This window comes from Bemisia tabaci, chromosome 3, assembly GCF_918797505.1.
Source record: "Bemisia tabaci chromosome 3, PGI_BMITA_v3".
NCBI classification, from domain to species: domain Eukaryota; kingdom Metazoa; phylum Arthropoda; class Insecta; order Hemiptera; family Aleyrodidae; genus Bemisia; species Bemisia tabaci.
The window spans coordinates 2,784,230-2,799,393 of NC_092795.1; the positions used below are offsets into that span (position 1 = coordinate 2,784,230).

The window sequence follows — 15,164 nt, forward strand, 5'->3', positions numbered from 1 at the left end:
ATAGAAAAAAAGAAGAAGAAAAAATGAATATTATTACTTTTTATTAAAAACATTACGTTGGGGGGGGGGGGATGCCCTTGAACGAAACGGACGATATGTAATCTCGAAAAATTTCCTTGGTTAGGGTAAAATGTGACAGGCAGTTTTTAAGCTGCGAAATAGAATGCTTGTTTTCCTAGTTTCATCATTGAGGTAAGATGCATGGAAAGTACTACATAGCATAAGATATTTTGGAAAGTTTTATTTCTTGTTGGTTTCATTCCTAATTAGTGCGATAATAGAGCGCTGTCAATAATTAGCCGGCCGAGTGGAAGCCACAGACTATCTCTCTCTGCGGTGAGTTATGAATAATTTCTCATGGGTCGAAGACGTGTTGCGAGTCTCTTGGATAGAGTAGAGGACTAGAAAGACAAGGCATAGGGTATACGCACCTTTGCCCAAGCAAATACTATTCCCCTCCAAAACCGCAAAAATCACCTTAAAAAAGGCGCATAGGCAACTCTTCATCACTTGTGTTCGAATATGTCCTTTATCGCACATAAATCAAGGTGCCTTTGAGGAACTCTAATTTTTATGAGAGTCATGTGGATTTATCGAAACTTAGCTTACCATGAAGGACGCAAAGCGATCGCGAGAGTTTCAAGAAGCGTCTATTCCGCAATCGGAATTTCTCGTTTTTCATGAGCCATTAATTCATTATCGCGGTTTCCACAGAATTTAGAGAATGAAATTCCCTGAAATTGCCCTGATTTCCCTGACATTTTGGTGGAATTCCCTGACAATTGAAGATATGTGACGGATGGTTAAGAAGGCATAATTGAAAATACTTTTCCGGCAAAATGTGTTGTTCGAAACCTCAAAACCATTCTAGAAAGCAAATGAAGGTGATTTAACAAATTTTCCCTGACACTTTCCTCATTTTCCATGACATTTCCCAGTTTTCCCTGACTTTTTAAAATTCGCTGACATTTCTCGATTTCCAGTTTTCCCTGACTGTGGCAACTCTGCATTATTGATTCAATAATGATAAATTCGTATTAAACCAACACATATTAAATGGACTACATTTTGCAATTTGGAACTATAAATTCTAGCCCGGTTTTAAAACGACGTATGTGCCATTGTTTCCCTATGTACATAAGTGTTTTTCCAGAAGAGCCAGAATTTATAGTTCCAAATTGCAAAATGCAGTCCAAATATACTCAATACAGACTTTAAAATTGAGAGTATGCTTACTTTTATGCGTTCAGAGGCGTCAATTAGGGATAATAAGGGGACATTATTGCATTATTCCTACCTTCCTCCGCATTTCAGAGGTGGCCTTATCACAAAATCATCAAAACTTGATCGATTGAAAGGGCTTTTTCGAGAGCTTGAAGTTTTTCCCAATCTCAGCATGTTCCAACTTCTCTCGGTGACTTTTGTCCCCTTTCCCTCCCCTCAAATGCCCCTTGCCTGAAATGAAGTCTCAGATTTCGTCGGAACCAAAAAGCATCGATAAATCGATCCCTCGCGAAAGAGCTTAACTGCATTTCAATTTTGCCCAATTTCTCCCCGCAAATTGAATTTTTATCAGAAAAATCCTGGGCACTTCTAATTGAAAATTTCACTAATTTTTCATTGATCTCACGCAAAAATCAGACAAATTTTGGACAAAAATCGTACGAGTATATTCTTGTAAAAAATCGAATTGTTTGAGTCAGTTTTGCAGCCTTGGTATAAAGTTACGTTTTTGGGTTCGGGAAACGACGAGCAGAGCAAGAATGACGTAGCCACTAAATCAGTCTTCCCATGAGTCATCATTAGGCGAAGAGGATTGTTGCTGCTTTTAAGAATGTGTGGAATCTCCTAAAGTTATTTGGGGCCTCGCTCGAAGACGCCGCTTTGGAGTTGAGCAAAAATAATCCAAAATCCACGTTGATCGTATTTTTCGTTGGTTTTATCCGGCGCGGTGGCATGGACGAGAAATCAAGTATAGCAACTTGGGCGCGCATGAATGAGGGACTTTCTCGCGCATGCGCAGAGTAGTAGGATGACTGCGCGCCTGCCGCATACCGCATTCGTTCAACCTCCAAATCCATTGCGCAACGATTCACTTCTGATAAGCCGTGAAAGTTCCCCGGGGCCCAGGCAGGCGCCACGCCGCGCTGAGCCACGCTTCCACAAGCAGCGCGCCAACTCTTGCCACGATTTTCAACTTACCTGCTCTCCCGCATTTCTCAAGAGAATAGTAAAGGAAAAAACGTAGTTTTAAGAAAAATGGACCACGAGATAATCGTCTCAACTAGGGATCAAAATTAAACGTTTTCTCTCCGAAACCTTCCGTAGAAACGATTAAAACAACAGGAATATCGGAAATCCACCTTTGAGCGAGGTAAATGACGTCGCATTAGGAGGGCTTGGAGGACAAAGTGCTTAAGTGCAGTTTTTGAAAAAATTGAGATAATTATGATTTCAAGTAAAACTATAGTCTCATCAATGCATATCCTGTGAAAAATTCGCTCCCGAACTCCAATTTTTAAGCATCAAAAAGTCAGGTTGAACTTTCTTTCCGTCACAAGGAGCCATGTAATTTCGAAACTTCAAACACGTATCTCTCGAAATGGCAAAAACTGCACTTACGCGCCTTGTCCATCAAACCCTCTGATTATATTTTCTTGAGCTAACCACTGTCAATTGTAAACATTCATGTCGCGATAATAAGTTGATTTCCAGACCTCTCATCGTAGAATACGAGTGTCTGAGGAGGAGGCAAGTCGCGTGGTGCCTTGATTTATACCTTGACTAGAAGCCTATCAACGAAACTTAGAAATAGTTCGAGTGGTTGAGCAATGACAAATTTCACGAATTTTTTACAGGAAGGGCCCAATCCCGTGGAAAGCACCAGTGCGCATGTTTTGGACACACTACAAACAAATTTTAAGGTTAGATTTAGAAAGGAAATGGCACCATTTTACTCAAGGCATCCATAAGCATAGCTCTTTCGCGGATTAATATGGACTTACTGATATTTCGTTTGAAATCACGTCGATTTTTGCGCACATGCTGCGATTGCACGGGTGACCCTGCGTCGCGCGATGCTTGTGAAAGCGTGGCTCTACGCCGCACTCCGCCACGCCAATGCGCTTCAGCGGCATTTTCAACTGGAACTGGACCCTCCATTTCGCTATTCTCTCTTTATAACGAGTTTTGACATCAGACATGAAAAATTTCACCAAATCTTTTTCTGTGAAATCTTAGGGTGATATCCCTCGCCGGAAGGAAACAAATTTATGATGCCCAACCGATGAGCCGCTGGAGCTCATTTATCGCATGTTGAGATGAAAGTTAAGTCTGATTTACGTCATTAATCATCACTCCAATGGTGCCCTCTGAATCCATATTTTAGCTATTCAGCGGTCGGAGCTACCTACTCAGAGATTGACTTTTGTCCCAACATATACGACGAGCGAGCTTTGCGAGTAAATAGAGCCATAATTTAACCGCATTTCGCAATTAGGAACCATAATAGCTCGCACAGTTTAGAAACGACGTAAGTGCTGTCAGTACCCTATGAACATAAGTGTTTTTACGGATGAGCCAGAAATTATAGTTCCTAATTGCAAAATGCGGTCCAATTAGAGCATCACGAGATCTCTTCTAGTTTACAGCTCATGTAAAACACATTGCACTTATTAAAAAGTCCCCTTTTTTTTACTCCTGAATAAAATACTAAGAAAATACCACTATCATTCTATCGGAAAAAAGCAAAGGAAACGTGTTCAACGCACGGAGTCTGTTCCCGAAAAATTTCTTTTGAAAACCACAACTCAAGGTCGAAAGTAACTGAAATCATCGAATTCATCTTCGGATTCCCATAAATCCTTTAGAATCTCTTCTGTGATCAAAACACCCATCCACACAATTATAATTAACATATAATTATAACTATCACGCAATTTGTGTTCCCCCTCATTTGGACGAGTATGCAACACACATTTCTAGAGGTTGAAGTAGTGGTATCAGCAATCACGGCGTGGCGCATCGAATATTTGCCTTTCAAATGTCTGTAGGGCTGGGAAACTACATAAATCAAGTATGTAATTTATTTTAAATGAGGATGATCTCATTGCACTCAATTGTGCTCAACTAATAAAATAATTTCAGACGATTTAAAACATTGTTGTAGGAACTTACCCATTTTCCCCGGAACGACGTCGAACTGAGTGGGCGTATCGTGGACAAATACGGGCCTCGTGCATAGTTCCTGAAGAAATAAATCGGAAACAACAATATTAAAGGTCAATATGAGAAATGGTGTTTTTATTACGTGCATATATAAAAATTAAAAATACAAGAACACGTATTTACAAGATGATTACGGCATTGAAGAGCTCCGCTCATACTTATTTACTTTTATATTTTTAATTTTGGTTACCATAGAGAAATAAATCATCAGATCCAAACAAAATCAACATGACTACGATGAATGTTGCCTGACCTCCTTTTATATTTTTTTAAATTTTAAGAATAACTGAGCAAATGCCATGATATTTTTTGACTGCTCTCCTCATTTTCATGACAACATTCACAGAAAGTTCCGAAGCATTTTGTGTATCATTTCTAATAAAAACAAATAAAAAATAGACAAGAAATTAGGTAAACGTGAAATGAGATTGGTTGATTCCAATTAAAGACGTCTCGATGATTCTTACATGGATTACATTTTGCAGTAAGGAACCACTATCTCTGACTCTGACAATGTGATGCGTAATGTATCTAAAATGGGCCAGAAATAATGGTTCCTAATTGCAAAATGTTGTCCTTATTGTTCGACATTTTTGTGAGAGATGCTCGAAATTCCACATAACATCGAAAAAAGTGATTTAGAATTAATTCGAAAAGTGAAACGATACCAGAAATATCGAAGACGAACACGTATATCGATTGTACAGCAACGGTTCTTGAAAGATGTCAACACTGTTTTTCCTTGCTTTAAACCCATTGAAAATATCGATTTTAGGTGATGGAGCTACTTCGCTCAGAATCGATTGTTTTACATACATTTAAATAAGGGAAAAACGGTGTTTTTAACTTTCAGGAATTGCCACTGCTCAATTGTTTAAGATTCACCATCGATTTATTTTATCAACATATCGTCAACTTCCGGACAAAACATCACAAGCGCCATGCAACGTTTAAAAATGTTCGCCGCCGTTTTATTTTCATACAGAGAAATTGTTGGTTGAGTCCGAAAATTTTACTGAATTTTCTTTAGGCTGCCGATAAAATCCAGTGAAATTTTCAAACAGATTCAACCAACGATTTCTCGGTAAAAAAATGAAATGGCGGCGGAAATTTTGAAACGTCGCACGGCGCTTGTGATACTTTGGCCGGAAGGTGACGATATATAATTGTGAATGGATCGACAACAGAGGGAAATAAATTACGAAACTGACGAATTGCAGAGGCGGAGGGATCGGTATATCTATGTTGATTTTACTTTATTGTCCGCGAAGATGTTTGCCTGCGTAGGTATTTCCTCAGAATCAGTCAAACTTATACGTAACATGTATATTTTGTGATGAGCACTGAGCTCGTAAGAATACTTTAATGTCGAAGCTCATGAGGAAAAGGAGATAAGGGGTTTTAACAACAACCGATTATCCAGCCTCAACCCCGAAGAACCTTTAACGATCAACGAATACGTTGACCTTTGTTGCTTTATTAGCCAACCGCTGTTATTTATTTTTATCTCGACTCCTTGATCACTGAGAGTGTATTTTTGGCCGACGAAAATGAACCAATGGCCGGCGGGTCAACGAATTGATACTGCAGGTGAGCTGCAAATATCGCGTGAAGAGGTACGTCAGATAATTTAGAAACTGATGTCTTAGTCTGCCGTAACAGGGAAGAACGCCGTATGAACATTCGAGAGTTGCCAAATTTCCCTCGATAAAACATGTATTTTTAATGAAATTCATGCATATTTTCCCCTAAAATGTTTAGTGATTTTATATTATATTGCGTACAAAATTGTCTGAAATTTTTGGAAAAAAATATTCACAATTTTCTCAGTAAATTCGGTTTTTATCGGGAGAAAACTCGGCAACGCCTGAAGGTTCATACGGCGTTTTTCCTTAGCACAACAGTAGTCTAGAAAAAAGTTTCACAAACATTTTTATCAAGGCCTGCGTCACAAAAGCGTTTACAAGAGGGATGGGCGACCGCTGAATTCAAAATTCAGGGTTACGTCTTTAATAACGGCTTCTAATGACAGTTCGAGGGGTCTGGTTAAAAAATTTAGTATTGAAAAAAATAAAAAAGCAGTTTTAAACATTGAGTTTTGCCGGGCATTAAAGTGATTTCTAATTTCCTTTGACTCTTAAGAGACAGCCCTGAGAGATGCTCGAGTATTTCAGTGGCGTGGCGTGAATGATCGACTTTCGATAGTTCTCCATTTGAGGCTATTGTAAAGAATCGATTATTAAGGTGCTCGCTGCGAACACCCTATTCATCGATCTTTTTCCATAGGTTTAAATGGCAGATCAATCGATACGTCGCAAAGCACGCCACGCTGCCAGGGTATATGGAATATGAGCGGGAAAACTGGTGAAAACGGGTCAGGATTCGCTGTGATTTTCGATTTTAGCACAACTCGAGAACTTGGACGCTGGTCTTGGCCTTGCACTAATTACGAGACGAAACGTTTCCCGCAGCGGCATTCGAGCACGATCAGCGCGTGAGACCGTTACTCGACGCACCTGGAGTCCCGAAAACGTGTAATTGATTGATTAAATTCATATCAATCCCGTTGCAAACAGCTCTTCCTATGCTTCTTTCTCGCCCGACCTCTCCGGTTTGAGTGGCGTGGCGTGCTTTGCGATAAATCGATTGATCTGCCATTTAAACCTATGGAAAAGGATTGATGAATAGGGTGCTCGCAACGAACTCCTCAGTATCGATTCTTTATCGTAGCTTCAAATGGGGAAATATCGATGGTCCATCATTCACCTCTCACCACTGTCCAGTTTGAGTCTGAGACTCGTCGCACAAGAGTTGTTCGAGTTTTCCGGGGCAGAATTCAATACTACCTGAACTCATAGAATCAAAATCTGCCTAACGTCATTTCACGTTTTCTAATTTCTTCATGTGTAAAATCTTATACAGGAAAACTAAGCAATTAGACGTTTTGAAACTTCCTGCAAACTTCCTTTGAACTTTTTTTTTCTTCTTTTTTTTAAGCGTGCAAGATAATTAAGTAATGTTTGATGTATTTACGTTGATTTTAGTAAATGATGTAATATTCCTGATTTGGTGCGGTATTTTTGAGGGTTTTAATGCACCAACATGTTTTCAGAACACTCACTATACTCTGGTATCAGGATAATAATACATTATGAATATTTGCGGACCAAGACTGAGGTCTCTTGCCCGAGGGGCGGTCACATTTTATCTTTCCTTCATCATTTTTGAAAGTTAATTGGGAGTATTAGAATTACAAATTGGCTGTTCCAAGTTCTTAAAAATGTGATAAATTCGCTTTAGAATGCTCTAAAGTCGGTCTATATCAGGTGAGTTCTTATTGAAGGGTATGGCAACAGGAGTTGAGCCTAGAGACTTTAACGATAGGTTAAGAAAGTAAACTAAGAAGGTTTCATGAGTTCATTACCCACACTGTGAATGTTATTGTTCAAAAATATTTTCTTTGAAAACCAAGTAGTAATACTGAAAGCTGACTGGCGGGAACTGACCCCAGAGACTTAAACTATGGACTAAGAAAGTGAAACATGATGGGTATATCACCCATGTTGCAAAACATGTTTTCCTTGAGCACCAAATAACATCATCCATACTAGCCTCGATATTGTTCACAAATAATTGGCTTGAACTTCTAAACGATCAAATTACAAAAAGTAAAATTATGCTATGAAAATCCAAATCGATGGTTATGGTAGAAAAAGATGTATCTAGATTCGAGAAGTTTACTTATTTTATTCATTTGAAAGATTACTGATAAACATGTTTTATTCACTGGAAACAACACTAAGGCCATGGAGGCCATGCTTACGGGCTGTTTAGACGTATCGTCCGCGTTCCGAGCTCACAGGCAGGAAGTTCCGGATGTGGCACCCGGAACTTTCCGCCTCTGAGCCAAGGACGGATGGTATGTCTTTTTTGTCAGTGGTGGAATTGGTAAACATTTTTCTTTATTAACAGTAATTCGTATGTTTGGGAAAATCACAAACTATTCAGTTAATTTACTTTAAAAAAAAAAAAAAAAAAAAAAAAAAAAAAAAAAAAAAAAAAAAAAAAAGTAGCAAGACGACGTCAAGGATTCATAAGCGTCTCAATTGAGGTACCAACTTTTGACTATAAACATCGAATTCTTCATAAGCACTCAATCCACTGCAGCGCATATTTTACATAGGTCTTCCTCTGCAGCCTTGTCGAACAAAATGTCAGTTCCTATTAAAAATTGCATGCAAAATGTATGGAATTTCTCGTTACCTTTGGTCGTTTCCATTGGAATGTGAAAGGTGGAGTTTGATGATAAAATACAGATGCTTGCGTGGCAGGGAAATCGGGGTCCTCCCACAGTTCTCCCTTTTTTAGACAGCATCTTTTCACTCGCTCCAAATCTGTCATACCTGAAATCAAACATAATACGATTAGATGGCATCATTCACGTATTCACTGAATATATGTTTACTGAATGAAGGAAAATTTCATAAAATTTGACAATATTCTCAGTCACGAGAATAAAGTCACAAATTGCACAAATCTCAAGTAGGGGCGTAACGCTACGGATTTTACGATAAAAGCATAGTACACTCTAGTAAATCCAACATTCGTTTGTTGATTAAGGAGTATAAATCAATAAAATATGCGAAAATATACAAATTCGCTGAAAAATAAACGCGATTCGTGTTTGAATGTGCTATTTAAAATAAAAACAAAAAAGGTGAAATAATGTGAATAAAAAGTAGAAAATTAATTACGTTTTCCGCATTTACTTCATCATAAGGGGAAATTCTCCGTTTCCCTTAGGATTAACAGAGTCGAGACGTAATCGGAGCTAGTTTTTTAATTTTTTCTCTCGAATCTGAGCGACACTTCTCCGGCATCATAAGGAGGAGCATTGCGAGTTTGCGCATAGCGCCATCGCGCCTTCAATTTTGCAGATGCAACTCGGACATTCATCATGTACGAATAGTTGTATCTCTGCTCCGTCATCAATGCGCCTCCTTTTACTTTGCTCCATTTCCATACCGTGTTTGTTTCCGTTTGTCTCATTTGCATGTTTAGCAGTGCTTCAAAGAGTGTATGAGCAACACAACCATAATTAGGAGAGTCGTAATAATCGAGCCTCCTTTCTTAACTTTTCTCACGATACCTCATGGACAGCATAAAAAGAAGCTGTGAAACATCACAAATTCACAGCTCGCGCCATCGCACCTTCAATTTTGCAGATGCAACACAGACATCCATCAAGCACGAATAGTTTTATCTCTGGACCGCCTTTCCATTTTCTCTATTTCCAGTGTGTTAGTTTCGTTTGTCTCATTGATAGTGGTGTTTCAAGGGCTACGTGAACAACACAGCCGAAAATAGGATAAGCTCTAATCAATTATCATTTTGAAAAGAAAATTAATGTTAGAGGTCTCTCAAGCGATCAAAGGGGCGCACGTCTATAATTGACTGTACTATACCTCTTCTGAGAGAGTGACACATGGCGGATGAGGAAGAGGAGGGGGGTGATGAAGCGTCTCTATGTTACCTAAAAGGTGAACATTTCAAAGGAAAGAATTTTTTACCGCGGATCTTAGATATTTTGTGTATAGATATTTTGATACTTGACAAAAGTTCGAGAGCCAGTTAGATTTCCTCACGCTTATCCCTGACGCTCATCATCTCCTTTACGAAAACTATAATCGAGAAAAATTTTCAACGCCTCAAAGCTAATTTTACGACGGAGAGTGACCAATTTTTCGCGTAATAGCGGAATATGAAAGCGTACAAAGCGTAATGGCAGAGGTTTGCCTTCTTTATTTAAACGAATTTCTGCTAGTGAGTGAAACAACTGTCATTCATCACAGCTTGATTAAACCAGTATGTCCCAATTTTTCACATCATTCTCTTCAAAATGTTGGCCTACGGATACAAAAGCTGAATTCAGCAAATAAAAAAAAACCAAACAATTTTCTAGCATTTTTGCAGGCCAAGGCGCCCCTGGGGGCTTACATCCGGTATATAGTTCCAGGACTTCCATACACCACTATCATGCGTACGAGGACACTTCTTTACTCTTACTTTTTCTGCTCCCGTTCATTTATGAATTTTCCGCATTTTTTCTCGGTCATTATTTTTTCTCTCATCTTATTTTGCTACATGTGGCAGAGAAGCGCGTCTTCGATGCGTCAGGGGGGCGTATCTGCCAATGGCAGATTGGCCTTATGGTCAGTTCGACTTTGGGTTTGAGAACCGATGCCTTACACTGTCATGCTGAGGAAAAACGTCGTAGAAACCTTCAAACGTTGCCACATTTCCTTCGATAAAAACCGAATTAACACGGACAATTGTGAATATTTCTGCTCCAATTTTTCACACGATTTTTTCTCCGCAATTTAATCTAAAATATTTATAAATTACAGAGCAAAATCTGCATACATTCCTTCAAAAATAAATATCTTACAGGGGGAGATTTGGCAACGTCTGAAGGCTCAGAATGCGTTTTCCTTTAGCATGGCAGCTCCGTGGTGTAAGTGCCGTGCTCATGAATCATTCAAATGTTGCCAAATTACCCCCGACAAAATATTTATTCTGGAAGAAAAATATGCAGATTTTCCTTTGAAACTTTCAGATATTTTATATTAAATTGGGAACGAAACCGTGTGAAAAATTTCATGAAAAATATTCACAATTTTCCCGGCAAATTCGCTTTTTACCGGAGGAAATGTGGCTACGTCTGGAGGTTCACACTGCGTTTTTCCTTCGTGCGGCGCGGCAGTGAGATTCCCTTGACTAATAAGCCCTGAGGCACGATACAAAGATGATCATAAAGTCCGATCAAAGGGCAAGTGAGACTTAAGCCGCTGTCTTCCAGGGTTATAAACGCCTGGAATTCTTCCCGAGAGAAATGACGGAATTAGAGAGAACTATCATCGCTTCATAGTAGGGGGACAGCGTGAGCTCTATTAGAGTTGAAGTTATGGAAAGAAATCCTGGGGGATCGTGGTGTCAGTTAAGAAGGGGGGGGGGGGGGAAGGAACATTGACCTTGGCGCGACGCACGGATTTCTGAAGGCATGGACGAGTGACTCCAAGGTCGCGATCAGCTTTGAGGCGTTGGCGAGTGCGGGTGGCGGGGGCGAACGGTCCACTGATAGGAAACCATGCTAAGGAAAAACGCCGTAAGAACATCCGAATGTTGCCACATTTACTCTCTTTTTTATGGAATTTTTCAGGATTTCCCGATTTAATGGAGAATTTGCCCGCAAATTTTTTATTGTTTCATCTGAAAGTGCCTGAAGAGCTGATTTTGCAGTATTTTTCATAATTTTTTTTCTGCAATGGAAAATAGTATAAAAATAGGTTTAAAAGTGAGAAAATGCACCGCTTAATGACGTCATCTGGCGGCATTTCCCATTTAAACACATGCATTTTCGCAGATTAGGTTATTTTGTCGTATTTTCTCCAATAATCATTCGATTTATGAACCAAGGGTATCCTCGTATTCGGCTCACTTGGTGGCATCCACTTTGACACGGAATTCATCAAATTTCAGACACATGCAAATTCTCCATTACGAAAGAAATTCTCCGAAAAATTGGATGAAAAATAGGATAGGAGCGTAAACATTTCAAAGGAAGCTTGGCAACGTCTGAAGGCTCATACGGCGTTCTTCTTCAGGACGGCAGAATAGGAGGACATACTGGTGATCGACCGCTCTTTTTAATTCTGGTCAGGGGTCGCATCTCTGCAATTTTCAAAAATCATTTCTCTATGGACACTGCTATTGGCTTTTTGAATTAATTTCTCCAATTTGTGTCGAACTTCAAAGTTATGTTTCAGTTATAGTCGCGACTCGTACTGGTAGAGTATCAATACAGAGAGAGCATGGACACTGGGTTTCATGGAGACCCCTCGCGCCCTGGCAGGGGTGGCGAATTAGGATGGGGGTTAGGTACCCGTATCGTTAAGTTTTAACCAGAGACCCTCCACTAGTATCTCGGCAATGGTGGAAGCTTTTACTTTCGGGACTTCAACGTTTAGCTGTTGACCTATCTTCTTGGATGATGGTCAACAACGAGTTGGCAGTTTCGTTGGGCTGACAAACCGAAGTTTGGGAAATTTATTCGGCTCGAGACGTCACCCGAAGCTCATCATCCACCAAGTAGGTAGGTCAACAGCCGAAAAAATAGTGATGACTGTTGCTCCCTTACATTGTTTTTAGGGCAGTGTTGAATCCCCGAGAGTAAAAGCTTTCACCTGTCGCCAAGAGGCGCGTGGAGGGTCTCTTGTCTCTGTTTAACGCGGTTTTTTCCTGAACATAGGTTATGATCAAATTGATCAGCCAAGGTGACATCAGGTTTCCGCATCACGCAGACTCTTACTACACTCTCAAACTCATAGTGTAGCCATAATTCATCGTTTCTCAGACGAAGAAACGTAACTCCATCCCAAGGTTTCCTAATTGATTCAAACAATCAGTTTTTTAACACCAGAATCTACCTGTGAAATTGTTGTCCAAAATTTGTCTAAATTTTGCAGGTAAATACGCAAGATTCCAATTGATAAAAATGCAACATGCAATAAGAAATTTGGCAACATTGAATTGTAGTTAAACGTTCTTCCACGAGGGGAACGACGAATTGGATTACATTTTGCAATAAGGAACACAGATGGGGCCATCCATGCCACCGATGTGCCTCTCCTACATTCACCACTGCAGCGGTGCCTTAACGTCAATTAACAGGATAAATTCAGCAAAAATATGAAACTATTTCTAGCTAATTTTAGGAACAACATATGTTCCATTAGTTTCCTTATGCATATTGGAGCTCTTATATTAATAGGCACGGAACAATTGTTAAATGTAGTCCCTAGCCCATTTCTAATTTTTTCAATTCGGAGGACCGTTTGCAGTCCCGTAAGCAGTCTTGTATAAATACGCACTAAAACTCAATGCAATCGAGTTATTATTTGACCTGAAACTTACGCTAATCGGAATAAGTAGAATGAGAAAAAATTACGGTCCAGCTTACCTCAAGAAATGTAGATTCTCTTACGATTGAATTCCTCAAATTGGGACTCTAATAATGATACCCATTAAAACTTTCACATCTATATTTTTTTCTTATAGTACTAAATTCTTTTAATTAAAGGACAACGATCGCCATTCGCAAAATAGCGATGAAGCAAAACACTGAAATGAACACATTAAGACACGGTCACTCAATATCCCAGCGAGGCGTAGGCGTTGAGTCCTTGAGGTATGAGTTGATCTAGCCGCAGATCATTTCACATCGCAGCTTCCCCTCAGCTCCCGCAATCGAATCTGAAACAAGAAAAAGGAGGAAATATTAGATTCAGCTCCAGAAATAATGCGCCAATGTCGTTTTACATCATGAGTCCATATTAAATGGTGGTAAGTCCAGCGGGAACAGGAATTGAGCCCGGAGACTTTAACGATGGACTAAGAAAGTAAACCACGTAGGTTTGATCACTTACAGGGACCATCCCTAAATTAGGTAACGCCTTTTTTCAGCATTTCTGCAGCCCCCTTGACCTAACTGAAACTTATATAGTAGGAAATGAGTAACTTAGGTTGTTCTATGATTTAATTGAGTGTTTGCACCTAGCTGGATTTCTCAGTTTGGGAAATGTACATACCGCAAAAAAAAGCTATTTCATTCAGGATTCAACAATAGCATGAACCTGCACCTCGTAACTTGCATATTTTAATTTTTTTTTTGGAAACCATTTGAATTCCTTTATCAATGGTTATGTCTCCCTGTAGACCCTCAACTCGCCCTCCTGATTTTGCTCCCCGAAACCCACTGTTCATGCGCCGTTACCGTGATAGGGGTATCCTCAAAATGCGCGGTAGTACAAACGTTGAGTTGGATTTTTAGGGGCCATTTGGATTCGAATTCATTTAAGTTTCATTTCACGAGTAAGGATTCAATTTAGGGGGAGGGGGGGGGGTTCGGGAGCATAGATCTGTCGAAGGAAATTTGGCAACGTCTGACGGCTCATACGGCGTTTTTCCTCAGCATGGCCGCATAACCTGTTCTCTCTTTGCACGGTCGTATTGACCGACAATACACAGTCATAATTTTTCTGGGGGGGGGGGGGATGGTGACGCCTTCCCGTCCCCCTTCCTACGCTCATGCTGATTACGATGCAAATTGTGAAGCGTAATATCTGGGGAGCATTTCCCGCGAACGGAACTGGATATTGGATGATAATTAGAAGGGAAACCCGAGGCGTTGAGTCCGGGCGGGCGATCCGAGGCGGACTCGATCGGCGAGATGTTTGAGGAGTTTTAATCCCTCGGATTCTCGGGGCTCTAACAACCGGGCAAGAGCCGTCCATCACATCGATTCACCCATCCGTCGACGGCGTCCGTCTGTCCAGCATCCAACGTCCAGCGTCCACCAATCCGGTGCCCTACTTTCCCTTCCGTTCGGATCCTATGACCGTGTGCAGTTAATATTCAAGGTCACGGCCCGCGGCCCGCTCGGCGCGGCGCGGCGTTCGAGTGTGCTTGAAAATTAATTACGGCCTCGCTTCAACGGCTCCTGTTCACAGCTCACTGGATTCACTTGCACCCGAGCCCGCTCTCCCGAAGGAACTCGACGGATCTCGCTCTTGCAGCCTCCAAGGATCAATAGAACGTATTTCTGTCAAACGGAACTATGTCCACTAAGGCATGAGCCCTGAGACCCATTTAAATATATGCATAACTGGACTCACGCCATAATGCACATAGTTTGACAGAGTTATGTCCAATAGACAGCGTCCAGCAACTCAGCCATTCTTACCACAGACAATACACTGAAACAAAAACTGCGGCCGTGGAACCCGTACTTACGGGCTGTATAGACATACCATCCGCGTTCTGGGCTCGGAGATCGAAAGCTCTGGGCGCAGCACCCGGAGCAGCCGGGATTACGGCTC

The 15,164-nt window shown here is 40.5% G+C and overlaps 1 protein-coding gene across 1 annotated transcript in view; it reads right to left on the bottom strand.

Moving 5' to 3' along the window:
- CalpC (calpain C) overlaps nucleotides 1-15,164 on the bottom strand; it is a 104,863-nt gene that overhangs the window by 60,050 nt on the left and 29,649 nt on the right. The window contains exons 2-4 of the mRNA XM_072297662.1: nucleotides 13,247-13,539; nucleotides 8,491-8,630; nucleotides 4,177-4,246 (exon numbers count right to left, since the gene is read on the bottom strand). Coding sequence (XP_072153763.1) covers nucleotides 4,177-4,246; nucleotides 8,491-8,628 — 208 coding nt within the window. The 5' untranslated portion in view covers nucleotides 8,629-8,630; nucleotides 13,247-13,539. The remainder of the gene's footprint in view (nucleotides 1-4,176; nucleotides 4,247-8,490; nucleotides 8,631-13,246; nucleotides 13,540-15,164) is intronic.